A 19016-nucleotide genomic window follows, 5' to 3' on the forward strand; every position below is an offset into this window, starting at 1 on the left:
TAAAAATGCTTTCAAAATAAATTAGAACCCTAATTTTAACCCTTTATACTTATTATTAGTCGAATCATTATTGCATACCTTAAAAAGTATTTAGGTAACGTTACACTCCATGTTTGTGTTTAATGCATTCATTTTCAACAAAAAAAACATTCAAATATATTATTTAAAGGGAACTTAACCATATGAAATAACACATATGCTGCCGAAGTCTGATGCTACAGACTGTTTGCAAGGCAAGTTAGCAAGTTTAACAAACTAATGTATTGAATGCTTTGATTTATTTATTTATTTATTTATTTTATTTGTGGCTGACAGTATGTTGCCCTGGGCAGCTGCCCATGTTGTCCATATCTAAATCCACCTCTACCACCAAGGCTTCCACCATCTGCAACATTAATCAAAACCCTAGCACAGAACACCACCGGTATTGTTGTCCACACCCTTGTTACGTCACGCATTGATTACTGTAATTCTGTTTTTTTTGGTCTGCCCTCCAAATGTCTTCATAAACCTCACTGGTCCAAAACACCATAGCTTGTATCATCACCCCAGTTCTTCAGCAGCTCCACTGGCTTTCAATAAAATCCCATATTGAGTACAAGCTCCTATTACTTACCTTTAAGGCTCTTCACAACAAAGCTCCATCATTTTCTGACGGAACCTCTCAAAATATACACTCCCTCCCGTACTCTCAGGTCCTCCTCGGCTGTCAAGCTTGCACCACCTGCCCAATTGTCTAATATGGGTTTCAGAGTATTCAGTCGCTCAACTCCCCACCTCTGGAAGACTGTCCCAACTGACATCCGAAACTCTGACATGACTCTCTGACACCTTTCAAGTCCAGACTCAATACTCATCTTTTTGAAACTGCTTACTCAACAGTTTGCCTGTAGAAGCTACCGAGAAGTGCAGTTAACAAGCTAACCGCAGAGTTCTAGAAGCTTCTAGAAGCTAACTATTAGCCTTTGTGGCTAAGTGCTATAGACTACAATTGCCTAGCAGCAGTCTTCTCACAATTTACTGTCAGTGTAATCATTTAGGTCCAAAGCTTTGTGTATATGGCTTTCCATGCCATAACAACAATTGCCATTTAAGTTCCCGTGTTTACAGATGTTTTCAGAAATGACAGAAGTGAATGATAAGTTAATACATTGCAATTTAGTTTTATAAAGGTTTCTTTGTAGTGTTATAATATGTATGACTTCATATGCTGTTGTTAGCTTGTTAATTGTAAGTCTTGGTAGCTAACTGTTAGCCTTGGTGGCTAACTGTTGCTAGACCGCAGTTGCCTAGCAGTGGTTTACTCATGATCTTATGGTCAATGTTACCCCCTGAACACCAAACATTCGAATCACACAACATACTATGTTGTAACCAGAAGTTCACAAGTTCCAGTGTTTGGTTTATGGCTAAACAAGCAAATGTTTGCATGCACCTATGCTACAGTACGGTGGAAAAAATGGCAAACTTAATACCTGCTACATGCGCAATGTTACTACAGATTAGCCACTGTGAGATTTCCTTCCCTATGTAGTAACTGTGTCAGACCTAGAATCTCACTACAAGAGACAGGAAGCTCTCCCCCTCTGCAGATGTTGCCACACAAACATATGAGAGGCCCGATAGGAGACTTTATCAGCCATGTCACTTCCTCTCTTCCTCATAAGGACCAGAGAAGCAAGGTAGCCATTTTACATACTCAGGCTGATAGTATATCTGAAGTAGCGTGTGTGTGTGTGTGTATGTGTGTGTGTGGAGGAGGTTGGTCGGGGTTATTTCTGGATGATTAGCCGTATCTTCCCTCATGCACATTCACAATGTATGCTGCGCCAGATGGCCAGAGAACACAGAGCTGCTAATGGTACCACTTGATCATGTCTTTGCTCCGCTATAAATCAGCAAATTAACAACGAACATAAATGCCATACATAGAGCATTTGATTGAGCCCCATGTGATGCAAAAAAGCCATTTCAGGAAGGAAGAGCAAACACTTAAAGGACAATGTAGATTTCGCCATGCGTGCCTGAGTGTTCTCATGGATCTCATGGGGAATCATCCACAATTTAAACACGTTTACTTGAATTTAATTAGAATGGCTCTTCATATTTGCATTTGCATACATTTTTAGATTATAGGGAGGTAAGAGTGTTGTGTAGGTTAATTAGCCTGCACGGCTCAATTCCCAAAATGCTTTTATTTTGCTTATTATAAACAAGCAGTTATGAGTTCAAATCCGAGGGAGAGCCTTCAAAATCAATGTTGGCCTCAGCCACACACACAATGGTAAATGAGAGGGAGTGCAGTAACACATTAGTGCTCCCATGTGGTGAAATACCAGCTTCACTCCACCTTTTAAAGTGTTAGTCCAGTCAAAAAAAACAAGCTTAATCTGAAATGTATGATCTTCCCTCTAATACAGTGACTGTTAATGAGTTTTTGTGACACATACAGCATTGAAAAATGATTCTGACATGTTACTTTGAATGGTTCATAAAATACATATGTTTAGTTATGTGCCAGATTGACATCTAACTCATTCTTCTAGCTATTCCTGATGACTTTTGTCCTCTACAAATTGATGAATTTGTGACTCTTAGCCTACATTAATGGTTCTGTACTTCTCAAGAGTCCCAGTAAGGACATGAACAACACCAAGGCACTGAAACTGAAGCGGATTAATTGAATACAATGATCATATTGGACACAACATTTAAACCACCAACCGGTGAAGTGAATAACACTGATGATCTCGTTGTGATGTAATGGTGTTCAGTGAAACTTGAGTCCTGGCATTCATGTTGATATTAATTTGATACGTACCACCATCTGAATGAACATTGTTGCAGACCAATCACACCCTCATGGTAACAGCAAGGGGGTGTTCCTTACATCCTGGTGCCATATGCTCCCCACATAATTGACGCATAGGCACTCAGCCATCCATGTGATGTAAAAGGAAATGTGATTTTTCAGAACACACCTTCTTTCATTGCTTTGTGGACCAGTTCTGATTCTCACATATTCATCGTAGGCACTTTTGGCAGTGGACAAGGGTCAGCAGAGGCATCTTGGCTGCTCAATAACAACGCAGCCCCATATAAAATACACTGTCTGAAAATACACTTTCTATCAGAAACAGCATTATAATTTTTAGCAATTTGAGATTCCGATTCTATTGATCGGACCATAAGGGCTGGGTAAGCCATGGACGGCCACAGCCCTGTCTCTGGTTCACCTCTTTTCTTTCCTTGGACCACTTTTGATAGATACTGACCACTGCTGACCAGAAACACAGAAGCGCTGCTGTTTTGGAGATGCTCTGATCCGTTCGTCTAACAATAACAATTCAGTCTTTGTCAAAGTCTGTCATATCCTTATACTTGTCCATTTTTCCTGCTTCTAACACCAACTTTGAGGACAACATGGTCACTTACTGCCTCATATAGCCCACCTGAAACAATGAGATAATCAGTGTTATCACTTGACCAGTAGCATGTAAACGCCGGTCAGTGTATATCTTTATTAATAGAGTCTCATCCCTGAGCAACTATTGATACTTGCCAAAATGTTATGTCAGCATACACTGCAGCTAACAATAAATAACCCTAAGACAGTACTGTGTGGCTGATATCCCTATATTAACAATTGCTTCAGTATATTTCCACCCACCAAATACTAGTCAACTAGTTTGATCAAAAGCATTTCCCGGTTCCACATTTCTCTATTGAATGCAGTATAGTAGAAGTATAAAGTAACATAGTATGGTTACATTGATGTTAAAGTGCTTCCTAATTGTACACCATTTTGGACAAAAGTCATAAATATAAGTAAGATAAATTCAGTCATCATAATGAACAATATGTGACAGAAATAAATGAAGAGGAATTAAGCTTTTATTGTAGAAAAGTCATGAAAGAGTTTTCCTGTAAGAATATAAATCAGAAAATCATAGATGTTAATCTTCACTACCTCTTTTAAACCCCTGTTTGTCTCAGATTGTCTTTTGCTTTAAAGCTAACCTGTCTGTCAGTGTGCAGGTCCTCTGTGCTCTTTAATTAGCCCTGCTGCTTGCGTCGGAATGGGGATGTGGGTGAGGGCAGCTATGATTGTGCATTTGAGGTTGGAGATCAGTGTCAGTTTCCAACAAGGGCTCTATATTTAGCTGGCGGGGGGACTGGGTGACCCAGTCTGACTGCTAGCATATACAGACACACTCTCCTCTGGTCCCCAACACTCCTTCACCTGCTGCTGTCGTTATTTTTTATTTTATTTCTGTTTTCTTACTAATTTAACTGGTGTGTGAAAATACAAAATAAAGGTGAGTTATGGATTCTTTATTTTCTTAAATGACACTGGAGTACACATAAGTCATATGTATTTATTCCTGCTCATTTTTGCATTCACATTATCCCTGCAGCACTCTGACAGACTGATGGCTTTGAGAATGGCTGTGCTGCTTGGCTTTGGAGCTGTCCTGTGGTGTAATGAGGATAGAGCTTGGTGATTAGTGCAGTTGCAGTCAGAGGCAGCCATGTGTCAGTCAGAGATGCCAGAGGCCAGACTGGGCCTGAACAGTCCTGACCTGCTTGTGAGAGAGGCTTTTCTGATGGCCCATGACTACATAGACTATGTAACCAGAGGTGGGGCAGATGGGGGTATGGGTCCCGCCCCTACAGCCTGCACAGCAGCCTTGCGCCACGCCGGGGATGAGCTTCTCATCCGTTTCCCCATCTTCTTCAGACGATGGCCTCGCATCTTCCAGGACGTGACGGAGAACACAGCGTGCCCCATGCTCGTGAGCATCCTGGACGAGCACTTCTTCCCCCCTGTCCCCAGAGGGCAGCGCAGGGACCTGGCCTGGAGCGCTGTGCTGTCAGTGTATGTGTTGGCTGGCCAGATGGCTCTGCACTGCCATGAGAGGGACATGGTGGAGGTCCTTCCCCAGCTGAAGGAGTGTGTGGGGGCCTATGTGGAGAGGGTTATCTGCCCTGAGATACGAAACAAGGGAGGATGGGTAAGTGGATATTTACAATTCTACTTTAGAAAGAAAGGACTGAACTAACACCTACAACACAGCTCTGTCAAACAACAGTGACACCCTGTTCTTTACCAGGAGCACTTCACTGACTTACAATATTGCTCTTAACTGAGCTCAAGGATGTGCAAGAGACAGAGCCTAAAAGACAGACTAGTTAAAAACTGAGGCAGGATGAAATTCACTGACTTAATCCCAAGACCCCAAAACCCTGGATCCTGCACTTCCCATGATGCCATTTGATATCACCAGAGTCTGGTAAATACCCACTTCTTGTAAACTCCATATCCCTGGTTTTGACAGACTGTCTGTTAAAAATGCTTATTCTTCTGTACAAGACTCCTTCCTCTTCTCTGTTTAGTGCTCTTAGCTATTATTAAACAGTCCTAAACATGTAAAATTAATGGAGCCCCGCTTTAAACGCCAGCCCTGCCCACTGGAACCAATTATTTTTGACAAATCCAGAGTTTGTGAAGCTCGGGGTCGCTCACAGAGACTGCAATGTTAGATGTTTGTTCTGGTTAGATCCCCTCTCAGTTGCTTCCCATGCAAAGCTGCCTGAGTTGAATTAACTTGCCAGGGGGGGCCTGAGGCAGAATTTAGCTGTGGGACTCCACTGAACCTCATCTCCCCTCCACTTTCTGTACATCGCCTTTGCGAAACGTGAGTAAGATGCGTTCATTCAGGTATATGCATGTTAAGATAATCCTTTAATTTGTCCCACAGTGGGGAGATAGGTGCCTGCCATTTCAGTTCATATTGTACTGTAGTGACACATATTTTAGTTACACAAATGACCACACTGAACTTGGACCTTTGAAGTTTTGGGGTCTGGGATACGCTTTACAGTGTTGCTCATCCAGCTACGAAAGCTGCTCATCAGAAAAAGATTAAACGTACTTAATGTGAAATTTTCCTCTGCTTCTTTATTTCCGACAGGGTGGCTTTGTATCACGCTTTGGAGAGAAGCAAAATTTGGAGGGGCAGGTGAAGAAAGTGTGCTGTTGGACACTCCTTGCATTAGCCACAAGCATCCTTATCTACAGCCTGTGGAAAAAAATGGCTTAGCAAACACTGCCACCTTGTGGCCTGAAGCAGAGACTGTTCAGATGCATGCCGTTATATGAATAATGTCTGCATGGGTGTTTTAGTACATCTTTTCTGCTGTAACTTCTCAAACACATCAGCGTGGTTCTTACACCACACTGAGTGTTCTAGTGGTCACGTGTACAAACCCGTGACAAATTTAAACCATTCTAATCACATACTGGCTAAAGTTGATGGCTAGTGATGTTAGTGGAGCAATATATTAACTCTGATCTGGTATTATTACTTCAAGGTAGTCAGGATTACGGAGCAGACTGACCAGGCGACATGTGTATTTATGCATTCACTATTAAACTCAGGTTCTTTTTGTTAAAACTTAGAGGCACTGTATATCATAAGTATGCACATGTGAGTTCTAGGAGGGGATATACCTGATAAAAGATCAGCTATGCACTTTATGTACAGTGCATAAATCAACTTATTAAATATGCATTAGGTCATTAAAGCCAGGAACACATCAAATATGCGGTGAACTTTTTATTCAGAACACTTACACAGAAATTCGAAAAACACATAAACTGACAGCAGAACTTTTAGAGACAAGTAAATTAAGGCAGGTCCTCGTCACCTTCCTCCTCCTCGAACTCGCCCTCCTCCTCAGCAGTGGCGTCCTGGTACTGCTGATATTCAGACACCAGGTCGTTCATGTTGCTCTCTGCCTCAGTGAACTCCATCTCATCCATACCCTCGCCAGTGTACCAGTGGAGGAAAGCCTTGCGCCTGAACATGGCTGTGAACTGCTCAGAGATACGCTTGAACAGCTCCTGGATGGCAGTGCTGTTGCCGATGAAGGTGGCAGCCATCTTGAGACCACGGGGAGGAATGTCACACACGGCAGTCTTGACGTTGTTGGGGATCCATTCAACGAAGTAGCTGCTGTTCTTGTTCTGCACATTGAGCATCTGCTCGTCCACCTCCTTCATGGACATGCGACCACGGAAGATGGCAGCCACTGTCAGGTAGCGGCCGTGACGTGGGTCGCAGGCAGCCATCATGTTCTTGGCATCGAACATCTGCTGGGTGAGCTCTGGCACAGTGAGTGATCTGTACTGCTGGCTGCCTCTGCTTGTGAGGGGAGCAAAGCCTGGCATAAAGAAGTGCAGGCGGGGGAATGGCACCATGTTTACAGCCAGCTTACGCAGGTCAGCATTGAGCTGTCCGGGGAACCTGAGGCAGGTGGTGACGCCGCTCATGGTTGCAGAAACCAAGTGGTTGAGGTCACCGTATGAGGGGGTTGTTAGTTTAAGGGTGCGGAAGCAGATATCATAAAGGGCCTCATTATCGATGCAATAGGTCTCATCTGTGTTCTCTACAAGCTGGTGGACCGACAGTGTAGCATTGTAGGGCTCAACAACGGTGTCTGATACTTTAGGGGAAGGCACCACGCTGAAGGTGTTCATGATTCGGTCGGGATATTCTTCACGGATTTTGCTGATGAGCAGGGTGCCCATACCAGAGCCTGTACCACCACCAAGGGAATGTGTAAGCTGGAAGCCCTGAAGGCAGTCACAGCTCTCTGCCTCCTTCCTCACTACATCCAGGACAGAGTCCACCAGCTCTGCACCCTCTGTGTAGTGACCCTTGGCCCAGTTGTTACCAGCACCACTCTGGCCTGCAAATGAAGAATCCAGGTTTAATTTAACAGTAAATCATGTGATGCAATTTAAAATAAATAAATAAATAATCTGAACTCATAATAAACCCACCGAAAACAAAGTTGTCTGGCCTGAAGACCTGGCCAAAAGGTCCAGACCTCACAGAGTCCATGGTGCCTGGCTCCAGATCCACAAGCACAGCACGGGGCACATATTTGCCACCTATAAAACAGAAAGCAGGCATGAGGTGAAAAATAAAGGGGGGGGGGAGGGAGAAATGTTTTTATGCAATAAACATCACTAATGTCTGACTTACCTGAGGCTTCATTGTAGTAGACATTGATCCTGTCCAGCTGCAGGTCACTGTCACCATGGTAAGTACCAGTTGGGTCAATACCATGCTCATCACTAATCACTTCCCAGAACTGAAAGAAATAAAATTATGCAAACATGTTTTAGATAAACAGGACTCCATAACAATCCAGGAAGCATTCAAGCAATTTGTTAACCTACTTATTCTAGTTAAACATTTACAAGTGAGGATTTATAAATAGAGGTTGTTATTCAAAAGTTGTATCAATTTTCCCGCCGTACGTCCATAGGCGCGCGCGGCCTGACCCTCTATTGGCCGCCATGGTTATGAATTTTAAATTTCTTCCTACGTCACTAACCGCCCTCTTCAGGCAAAAGCCGGGCGCCAGTCAAAAGGGACTGCCAAGTAGGCCTCAATGAGCCGGGTGGTCTTACATAAAAAAAAATAAAAAATCAATAAAAAAAAAAACAAAATCACAAAATCTCGCTAAAAAAAAAAAATGAAAATCCACATACATATTCTGTACTTTTGTTATGCGATTAAAGGGGGTTGAGTTTCATGTTACCACTCATTCGCATCACTTCCTTTTTCGCATTGCAGTAAAATATCCGTTGAAACATAAGTCATATGCAGCTACGCAAATCTATCCATTATTAAGCGTTACTTTTCTAAAGATGTTTATATTTGCCCCTTAAGCAACGCTTAAGGGACAAAACCAACAAAAACTAAATAAATGGACAAGTTAAAAAAAATAAGGCACTTTTGTTAAATTTATTCGATTACACGTCGACATATTACCGTTCTAAAGACGACTTAAAGTGCAAATACAGTTAAAATAAATGTTAGATAGGGGCTATTTCAAAAGTAGGACAAGCTGATGTTCCCAGGGTGTGGTTTCTGGGACAAAGCACCGGCTTCAAGAGCAATGAAAACGGCGTTTTTCCATATATTAAAAAAAATAAAATAAAATTCTCTGTTTAGCAATCAAAAGGCAAAGACAGTTTTACTAACCTTGGCACCAATCTGGTTTCCGCACTGACCAGCCTGGAGATGAACAATTTCCCTCATATTTACTGGAGGTAGACAACACCTTCAACGAATGACTTTGGCTTTCTTAAAGTGCGTACTGGACGCATGAACTCTTTACTTTATACTGACACAGGATCCGCCCCTTACCCCTCAGCTCCTACGCGTATTAGCTATTGCGTGCAAGCACACTTGACGGTCAGAAATTTGAACCAATCCAATGTTCAGATGCTTATCCGCTATTGGTCCAATCCGTCTGTCAATCACTTTCATCTCAAACGTGTGACTAACGTCTAAGCTGTAGACGTTGGCCTACTTCCCTCGTGATGGCGGAAGAAAAAAATGATATCGACGGAGAGATTTTATTTTGCATCTTACAGCCACCCGTAAACACATGTTTAAAATAGCGAAACATCTTCTGTGTGGTTGATCGATTTAAAATGTTTTTGTTTGTGCAAATGATAAAACTGCAATTCCAGTCGAGGGCGGCTATTTAGTTACAGTCCACGTGGCTGATAAATGGAACACAATGGTCCAGTTTAGCATAAGTTTCATTAGCGGAAACTGTCGCAACATGACGGCCATGTCTGTGGTTCTTAGTCATGTGTTTTTTAGGCTAGGGCGTCTACAGCTTTTCAGGCGAGCCACAGCATCAGCTCATTGCAGAGATTAGTTCCCCTTTCACTGATTCAGTCTGGTAAAGATCTGGTATGTAGGACGGACACTTTCTTAGACATGTGTGACAGTGTGAAATTATTTTTGCCTTTTACGTTTTAGTTAACAATACACCAAATAGTAGACTGATGATTAACAAAGCAGACAACCAAAAAGTGTCTACAGTTGTCAAATGATGGTGAAGAGAAGTGATTCAGTATAAAACACCAGATCCACATTGCCTTACATTTAAAATCAGCAAGATTCACATTATACAAAGTATAAAGTTTATATTTGTAAAGGAATTTACTAAGGTGTGGATGTCATAGTCATATTTTATTGGTCTGAAATGGCCTTTTGTAACCTTTAAACATAAAAAATGTTCAGAAGCTGGCTCTGACAGACTGTCATTTGTTTGGCTGCTTTAAAGCACAGTTGTGAAATGAGGGCACACAGTCTTATTAATAGTTAATCTGAATGCCAGGGAAGAATGACGCCAACACTTCTGCTTGGTACAATTGCCACGGCCATGTCTGTGAAGACTGAGGGGGGAAACATCACGCTCCTTAGCGGTTCATCTGTGCATTAGCACAGGGCTTTATAGGCTTTCCATGGAACTCCCAAGCCTTTAGCACTGTAAAAATGCATACCGTACATTTTTATGTAGATTAGTTCTTGTGTGGACTGGTAAAGTCTCATTAAATCTAAATTATGAATTCAGTGATCCTAAGCCTGGATGCCTTTACATCCAGCAGACCCATGTTAAACATGACATACAGTATGTAGGTCATGGTCGTCTCTTCTGTGTGTGCATTGTAATTTGAAACACAAAAGCCTCTCTGTTTTGCAGAGTTATGTGACAGAGATAGTAGCAAATGAGGATCTAGTTTTCCTTCACTGCACTGGGCTTTGTAGTTGCAGGTGGACAGAGAGAAATTTGGGCTTACTGGATGGTTCTCCACAACAGAACCAGGGGTTCCCCACCAGCGTATAGGATCACTGAAGCCAAAGAATGAATGTGCTCTATTTACAGAAACTTTTTAACATTTTAACCAGACCAAATTCTTCAAGTTGACAGGTTTGTGGGACAACAGTTTGAGCATTTTATGTTGGGAAAATAATGATGCTCCTAACAGTTTTCAGACTCCATCAAAGGCATGTTTCCTCATGATATCAATTACACCCCTGTTTGAATAATACAGTAGTCTCTACTGCTCGTTTGAGTCAGTAGAGACTAGTTGAGGTGGTTCGGGAGTCAGATGAGGATACGTACTGGGTCCCTTTAGAGGTTTACTGGGCACGGCCAGCTGGGAGAAGATCTCGGGCTAGACCCAGAGTTTGCTGCGGGGTTATATGGTCTTGGAACGTCTCAGGATCCCACCAGAGGAACTGGAATGCGTTGCTGGGGAGATGGATGTCTTGAATTCTTTGCTTAGCCTGTTGCCACCACGACCCGCCCATGGATAAGAGGATGAAAATTCATGGGTGGATGGAATATTATTTGTATAATGCAAATTTATTGTAAATGAATGCAATTTTTAACCCAACTGTTTTGCATTCAACCGTATTTGACATACTATACTCCTGAATATACACCCACATGATCTACTGACACTGTAACAAGAGAGGAGCAGAGCTACAAAAGCCTAAAACCATTCACCACCCATCCATAAACAAAGCTTATATACAGCACTCTGAAGGTTTACGTTGTCTCCTGTCAAACGTAGCATGTCCTCAGCTGCTTCAAACCATTTATCTGTGTTTTTCAACTACATGAAAGTGTTGTTGCTGGATTATTTATTTTTTAGCAACTGAGGACAGCGTTTATTTCACCGATTTAGTTTTTTGACATCAGAATGTATTATATCAATAGGTGTTTTTTTGTTTGTTTTGTTTTTAGCCAAGGCCTAACTTGGAAAGTTAAAATGCTGCAATAACTTGTTGTTCCGGTTCATCCCAGACGCGTTGGATGGGTTTGAATTCCAGGCTCTGTGCCAGTTTAGTTACTCCTGAAAATCACATCTTTATATCTTTATACATCTGGCCCCTAAATTGAAGTCACTGAAAATATTTCTGTTGTAGCATCGCTTTCCTATCATTGGTGGGAAATGTAATAGCCTCAGCCATAGAATACCTCGAGTATGTCCACATAGGGGTGAGATGGATCCAGAATCAGGGACAACGTGATGTAGCATCGGTTGAAGTGCCCAATTTGTCCTAGTAGGACAGTGAACATTGTAGCTGCAGTCAGCATTGTCACTGTTAATGTTTATTTAATAAAATAAAACAAATATTCGCAAATTCAGCTCCACCCTCAGGAACTGGTCGAGATTTTCTTTGATCTCCGTCGGTTTTGTTCCTCTGCAGTCTGTTTCCTTTGTGCTATAACCGATCAATTATTCATTGATCTTCTTTGGGAGGATACATTGCGTGCATTTAGTTGTTTGCAGAGACAGCTTGAGTCAGATCAGCTGGAGCTTAATGCATGAAAAAAAACAAAAGCCTTTCAGATCAGTGGGAGGACACTTTTTGCTGTTTGATGCTTTTTATGAGTACACCGATGATGTAGCACTTCCTGCAGCATGCTTACAGTAGAGTAGCTCGCTGTGTGTCTCTGTGAAGCCCTGCTAAACAGTGGACTGATTCTCATGACTCAGCACCTCTCGGGGCACTGCAGCAATAAGCACTCAGCTTCCAGCAGCCAGATCAATATTGTGAGAAGGAAACAGATGCTGCTGAGATGGACACGCCCATGGAGGTTATAATGCTTTTTAACAAGATTACATGCAGAGTCACTGATGTAATCTGAACGTAAAGTTTGTGCAATTAGAAAAAATGGGAGGAATCTAATGGACAGGAGAGGACAGAGACCAGGAAGAGCCGTGAATGGGTTATAGTGAAAATTATGAGAACGTGATTTTTTTTTTCTAGTTCCTGTCGGTACTGCAGAATTTTGGATGAGCCTAAATTTCAAGTAGATTTGAATAGATCCTGGAATAAAAATGACAGTGTCAGGCTGCATCCTGCTGGGGATGGCTGCTGCCATCAGGCAGTGTCATTGCTATGGGGTGGGGATGCCTGGTCTGGTCTAGGTGGGTTCTACATGTCTAAGTAACATCCACATGAATGCCAGGTCCAAATGTTTCCCAGCATAACACTGAATTGTCACAAGATGGTCAATGTTACTTACTTCTCCTGTCAGTGGTTTTAATGTTGTGGTTGATTAGTGTTTGTCACAATTAATACAACACATAAGTGACCATATGTAAATTGTAAAGCAGCAGAGAAAATATTGTCTGCCATTCCCCTTTTGCGGAAGCAGAATAAAACTAATGTTTCCTTCCCTATCCAAATCACTGTACACACAACAAACTGTATAAACTGCAGTATTTTCACTGCAGTTTGTACAGTTTGTACATAACTATGAAGACATAGAATATCACAAGCACTTAAATGTCTTTTGGGGGCAATAATTTATCAGATGGGACAATGCTCCGTTATGCAGATATTGTGGGTAATGGGCTATCATGGTAGACAGCTGTTAGACAGGAGCAGCTGAGCTCATGTACAGTAGAACCACTGATTCACTCCCATCTCAGATTACCCACTCCCCACTGCAGCAGCATTCAAGCAGATTCGTACTCTGCTGCAAGCCACAGCCCCTTCAGGCCACAGACACACATTAGATCCCATCAAAGTGTGTCAGAACAAACTGTGTTTGTCGGACTGCTGGTTACACCCTGAGCTAGCTTTGTAAAAAGACCCTGGGAAATTCAGTGGATCATCTGGGAAAGAAAAAAAGAATAGGTACGCCTTTTACAGAGGCGTGTGATTGAAGCACTGATATTTTTAGATTTAGGCCACTGATAGATGATTAGTGAAACCATACTTAGATGTATGTGAGATAAAAACATGCCATTGTAAGCCGTGCAGCTACGAAACATGTTATATTTGGTCAAAATTAATTTATTAATTTATAATTTCTTTTCTGTTTTACCCAAAACACAAGAATAACACGCCCTAGAAATATTTTGTTACACAGCATTTTCAGCAACTAGATTTGAAAACATAAAAGCTCATGTTAAACTCACGCTAAACCAGAGCAGCAGTATGTCATTTCAGTCTCTGTCTCGACTAGGTATTGTGTGGCTTTGTGCCTAAGCTACTTTTAAATCACAATCAAGATGATGAATTCATTTATATAATGGATTTATAATTATATAATAATGTTTATCCAGCATGGAGAAGAAAGCAAAATTATTAGAATTGGTTTAATTTTTGCATTTTGTCCTTCCTTAAATGTAATCCAGATGCATTAATAATGAGTTTTGGGGTGAAATTATGCTTTTCTATTTAGTAGAAAAACCTTGAATCTCACGTTCTCTTTCTTAACTTCACCTCCTCCTTAGCTGTAGCCTTTTTAGAGCAGAAACTATGAATAAGACATGAGGACCTCCAATTAACAATGGTTAATATAGACTACAGGCAAATTTGATAAACTGCATGAAGTTGGACAAAATATCTGTATAATTTAGGCCACATAAGCCAGAAATATGGAATCGAAGTGGAAGAGAGAATGCCTGTTTGCCTGTCTTTTGAATAATACGATGGGGGAAGTGCAGCCCTCCATTGATTTCCACATGCGTTGTCTTTAAGAGGGCCGTGCCTGCTTGCCTGCTCTCTGGGGAGTTGAGTCAGGAAGTCCATTTGATGCTAATACAGCCAGACAGTCACCGGCAAGCCATGCACAGCCACAGCCCCACAGCGCAGCCATGGTCCAGGGGAAGTCCGCAGTGCATCGGCCCACCCTGCTCACATATCATGTTACAAAAAGTACAACATACAGTCATAATGTTGGGGTGTTGCTGCTAGCCCAGCTGCCTGCGCCAAAGCCAGGGTCTATTTCTACACTACCACCTACTGCTGTTGTTTTTACAAGCTCACATTTGCTGCATCCAGCCAGCCCACATTTATAAATCCTTTCATACTCATCACTGAATGTTATCACCAAAAGCACTGGAGGCCTGGAAAGGCTGCTTTGTGACTGCACTGCAGAGAAAACGACTCCCATCCGGTTGAGATGGGGGAGGGACCAGGTCCTGGAAGGAAGAGGGTTTATGGGAAATGTGGTTTAATGTGAGCCAGACAGTGCAGACAAGAAAATGCATTTTCATCGTCTCTGTAACACTGAAACTGGATGACTGTCAGACTCAAGAAGCTCACATATTTCCACCTGAATGTCAAAAGTAGTAAATCTGTGTATTTGCTCCCAAAGCAATACAGAGTCGACTTTATGCATCCATGTGAAAAATTCAGGGTGACACAGCAGTATTAGAACAAGCAGACAGAGGACAGTACAGCAATCTACGTGCTAAAAAATAACAGTGATGAATAAAATAATGCATGTGTACACCTCATGTATTCATACTGTACATAGGTCTGTATGTACATGTGCAAAATACACAGTATCTCCTGTAAATTATGCAATGGCTGTGAAAGGAGCAGCCAAATAGTCATGAACAGTAAAAATGATTGTCTACAATACATATAAATATGTACAGTATCAGTACACTAAAAAAGAGTCATCTCTATCAGAAGTGTCTCTTTTGTCCCTGATCAGTTGTGATCTATCACCTCTATCCTCTTCAAAATCCAACTGAACATTTTCCCTGGTGTCATTGTGTACGTGTGTTTGTGTGGCTGTATGTCCACATTCATGGTTTGTCTCTATAGGGTAGATGCCATAGCACTAGTCAACAGCCATTGACATAAAAAAAAAAAGGGGGGGGGGGGGGCCCTAAACCATCCCTTAGTTATGCTGCCATAGGCTTAGGCTGCTGGGGGACTAGGCTACTACTATATAGCAGGTTATTAGCTCCTTTTCCCTCATCCCCCATCTTCCTGTGACCATCCCCCGCCTGTAATTGCGTGTTTCTGATCTGTGGTCCACGCCTCACCAACCTGGCCAGATTTCATGCCTTGTAGTTGTCCATTCTTACCTGAATGCATAATTGTCCAACCTGTTTATGATTCCTCATATATTATAATAACCAACTCACCTGAAAGAGCGCCACTATTGTCACTGACTGTTTAATGTCCCTGTGCCCATGTTGATCTCTTTAACAATAACTGTCTGTGCACTCTGTATACTCACTAAACCTTTCAACAATTAATATTTTGAATGACTCTATCCATTCATTTTTATTCATTGTTAGTCTCTTGTGTATTCGTGTATTCAGATGTATGACTGATGCATTCCTCATCTTCTTCTCCTCTCCCTTTCTATTCTCTCTTTTTCTGTCTCTACCTAGATGACCTCAAGCAGATGGACCTACCCGTGTGAACTGGGTTCTGCTCAATGTTTCTTTCTGTTAAAAGCCATAGTTCTTGCTCTGGGGGTTTCAGCCTCTTTGTTCTTTAAAGCATCTTTAGACAGCTTGTATTGTCAGTGGTGCTATATAAGTGTCTGTCTTTAAACTGGTCATCCTCTGATGTCAGAATTTGTCCTCTACTTGCTTTTTTCTTTTAGATGAACAGAATAAGAATAGAAGAGACACAAACCACTGTATTATTAAAATCAAATCAAAGGGTCCTCCATTCTGTTAGGATTTAGGATACTTACAAATGCTGCTAGAAAGAGTGAATTCCCTTCTAAAACCCAGTGACACAAAGAATAAAACCGCAGCATTAAAGGGGAAGTTAATTCTGCTTTGGTGCTTTATTCGGTCTCAAGTATTTGTTCTGTGGAAGACTGTACTTCAGAGGAAGCGTGGAACAATTGTGTTTCCTCTGTGCTCAATGAGGTGGAGATGAATTTCTTACAAAAGGCAGTGGTTCTCAGGACCCTCAGCCACAGGGGGGCGCTCTATGCCAGCCAGTGACATGGCAGATGCTTCACCCAATACCATCCCAGTCCTCATACCTGGACAGTGGACAGTAGGCAAAACAGACTGACACAGAACACATTCATTCTTATCTGCACTGTTTCCTCCTGTTTTTATTATTGCTGCTCACCACTTCCCTGTTCACACACTATTCAGGACTGCTTTCCAGACAGACAGACAGACAGACAGACAGCCACCAAGCATTTCATGGTTTTTCACTGTCCAAATGTAGATTCTTAGTCAAATTACTGTTACGTTGTGAGTATGTTATTTAACTTTTTGGCACACTATGCAATATTTAATGTCTACGCGTTACTTTCATACTATCTCAAATCTGGCTAATCATACGCTCTACTTAAAATAATTTTTGTGCACCCCATGTAATTTGAACTTTAATCCTATACCCTGAGATAGAAGACAAGTATAAATAAAAATGAAGCAATAAAAGTGTCATTTAACCTGGGCTTGTATTCCTAAAGATTCTGAGAATCCTATCAGAGAGCTCCTAACTTAGCCTAAACATTCCTAGCAAGGAGTCTTAGCTTAGGAGTGATTCCAGCAAGGAATGGAGAGAAACTCTTATGTTAGTGAGGAGGTGTGGTTGACCCCATGGCTGAGTATGAGTCATCATTTCAAAAGGTGTGATTGGTTGATCCTAAAAGCTGGATAAAAATAATTGGCATGGAATGGGCCGCAAATCAATCTGTAGACGTAATCATAGAATCTTATCTCTATGAAGACTGTGTAATTCTAAATAACATGGTGTTCAGTAGTGAGCAGAGCACAGAATCTGTTCTGTTGTATTGGGCTGACACCTAGTGGTAATTCTTTAGAATTGTTTTCCCACAGAAGGCTCATTTTGGTGCACCCTTATGATCATGCACACACGCTGAGCCATTTATTTTGAAGACCTGTACTCCTGCGTGTTTATTCATAAATGCGTTAATATGAAGCTATTGCAGACTGATGCTGTTGAGGTAACTTTATTTCTTGACTCACTTAGAGCCCCTTAATAATAGTCACTCATGATCTATGTCACTGTATTTTTAAATACTGAGCATCCCTTTATAGTTACAGTTGATCTTCTTATGGCTAGTTGCACCATGGATATGTCCTTTAAATTGCACATAAAGCAAGTAACCAGGACTGCCTTCTTTCACCTGCGTAATATCATCAAAATTAGGAACATCCTGTCTCAGAGTGATGCTGAAAAACTAGTTCATGCATTTGTGTCATCCAGGCTGGATTACTGTAATTCATTACTGTCTGGCTGTCCAAATAGCTCTTTAAAATTTGCTCTTTAAAATTTTAGCATTGACAGGAATTAGCTAGAGAGATCATATTACTCCAGTTTTAGCTTCTCTTCATTGGCTCCCTTTAAAATCTAGAATAGAATTTTAAATCCTCCTGATTACGTTCAAGACCCTTAAAGGCCTAGCTCCATCATATCTGAAAGACCTCATTGTACCATATCATCTCAACAGATCACTTCGGTCTGAAAGTGCAGGCCTACTTGTGGTTCCTAGAATTTCAAAAAGTAGAATGGGAGGCAGAGCTTTCAGCTATCAGGCTCCTCTCCTGTGGAACCAGCTCCCATTTTGGGTTCAGGAGGCAGACACCCTCTCTACTTTTAAGGTTCTAGGGGTAGCACATGAGCACTTCAACCACCTTTGGTCCCTGTAGATTATAGCACAACGCGATGTAACCCAAGATATATACTCACAAACAATCACATACCATGGTATTAAGCAATTCATTTATGTTTTATTAGGAACAAGTGTGAGTGACAAGAACACTGTGTTCCCTCCCTCTCCTCTCATGTTCTCCCCTTCTTCTTCTCTTATGTTCTCCTTCTCTTCTCTCCTGTTCTCTCCCTCATCTTCTCCATGCTCTCCATTGTCCTGACTCCTGGACTTCCCTTCCTCATCCTACATAGAGAACTCAATGTTAATGTTCCTCAACATGGAAGTGTTGAAATATTTTATGTAAACCTAGAACAAACCTCTACAGCCTTGATTTTGATGAGGAAACATTCCTTTCTTTTGTTGTTTTTATCTGCTTTTTATTAATTATTTCACATATATTTTCATCCTAGCCTTTATCGTACTCTATATTATTATTTTATTTCTCTTATTATTTAAGATTTTAATAGTTTTATTGCATTTCATTGTCTTCATTTCTGTTCTTTTCTAGTTTCTGAGAGCAGTAACAGGGATGAGTTGATGTAGGGGATTTTCTTCATTGAAAAGAAGGTTTTAAGCTCCAACAAATAGCTTTAAGTTACATAAATGAACACCTACATGGCATTAATGCAAGAATATGTACTAGTATAAAATTGAATTAGTGCATTTATGGATTGACAGCTTTGTTTTCCTCCTGTCACCTAATTACATGACAACTT

The 19016-nt window shown here is 41.4% G+C and overlaps 2 protein-coding genes across 2 annotated transcripts; one reads left to right on the plus strand and one right to left on the minus strand.

The window, feature by feature from the left end:
• Positions 1-4532: 4532 nt before the first annotated feature.
• bcl2l16 (BCL2 like 16) lies at positions 4533-6104 on the plus strand (the record flags this gene model as incomplete). Its single annotated transcript, XM_084551726.1, has 2 exons — positions 4533-5015; positions 5976-6104. 2 exons carry the CDS (start codon positions 4533-4535, stop codon positions 6102-6104), a joined length of 612 nt encoding a protein of 203 aa, XP_084407852.1.
• Positions 6105-6607: 503 nt separating this feature from the next.
• Positions 6608-9221, minus strand: tubb2b (tubulin, beta 2b). Its single transcript, XM_084551415.1, has 4 exons — positions 9063-9221; positions 8055-8163; positions 7850-7960; positions 6608-7755 (listed from the first exon to the last, which is right to left on the minus strand). The coding sequence occupies exons 1-4, from the start codon at positions 9117-9119 to the stop codon at positions 6692-6694; spliced, it is 1341 nt and encodes a 446-aa protein (XP_084407541.1). The 5' UTR covers positions 9120-9221; the 3' UTR covers positions 6608-6691.
• Positions 9222-19016: the final 9795 nt, after the last annotated feature.

This window comes from Chelon labrosus (assembly GCF_963514085.1).
Source record: "Chelon labrosus genome assembly, chromosome: 9".
Classification (NCBI taxonomy): domain Eukaryota; kingdom Metazoa; phylum Chordata; class Actinopteri; order Mugiliformes; family Mugilidae; genus Chelon; species Chelon labrosus.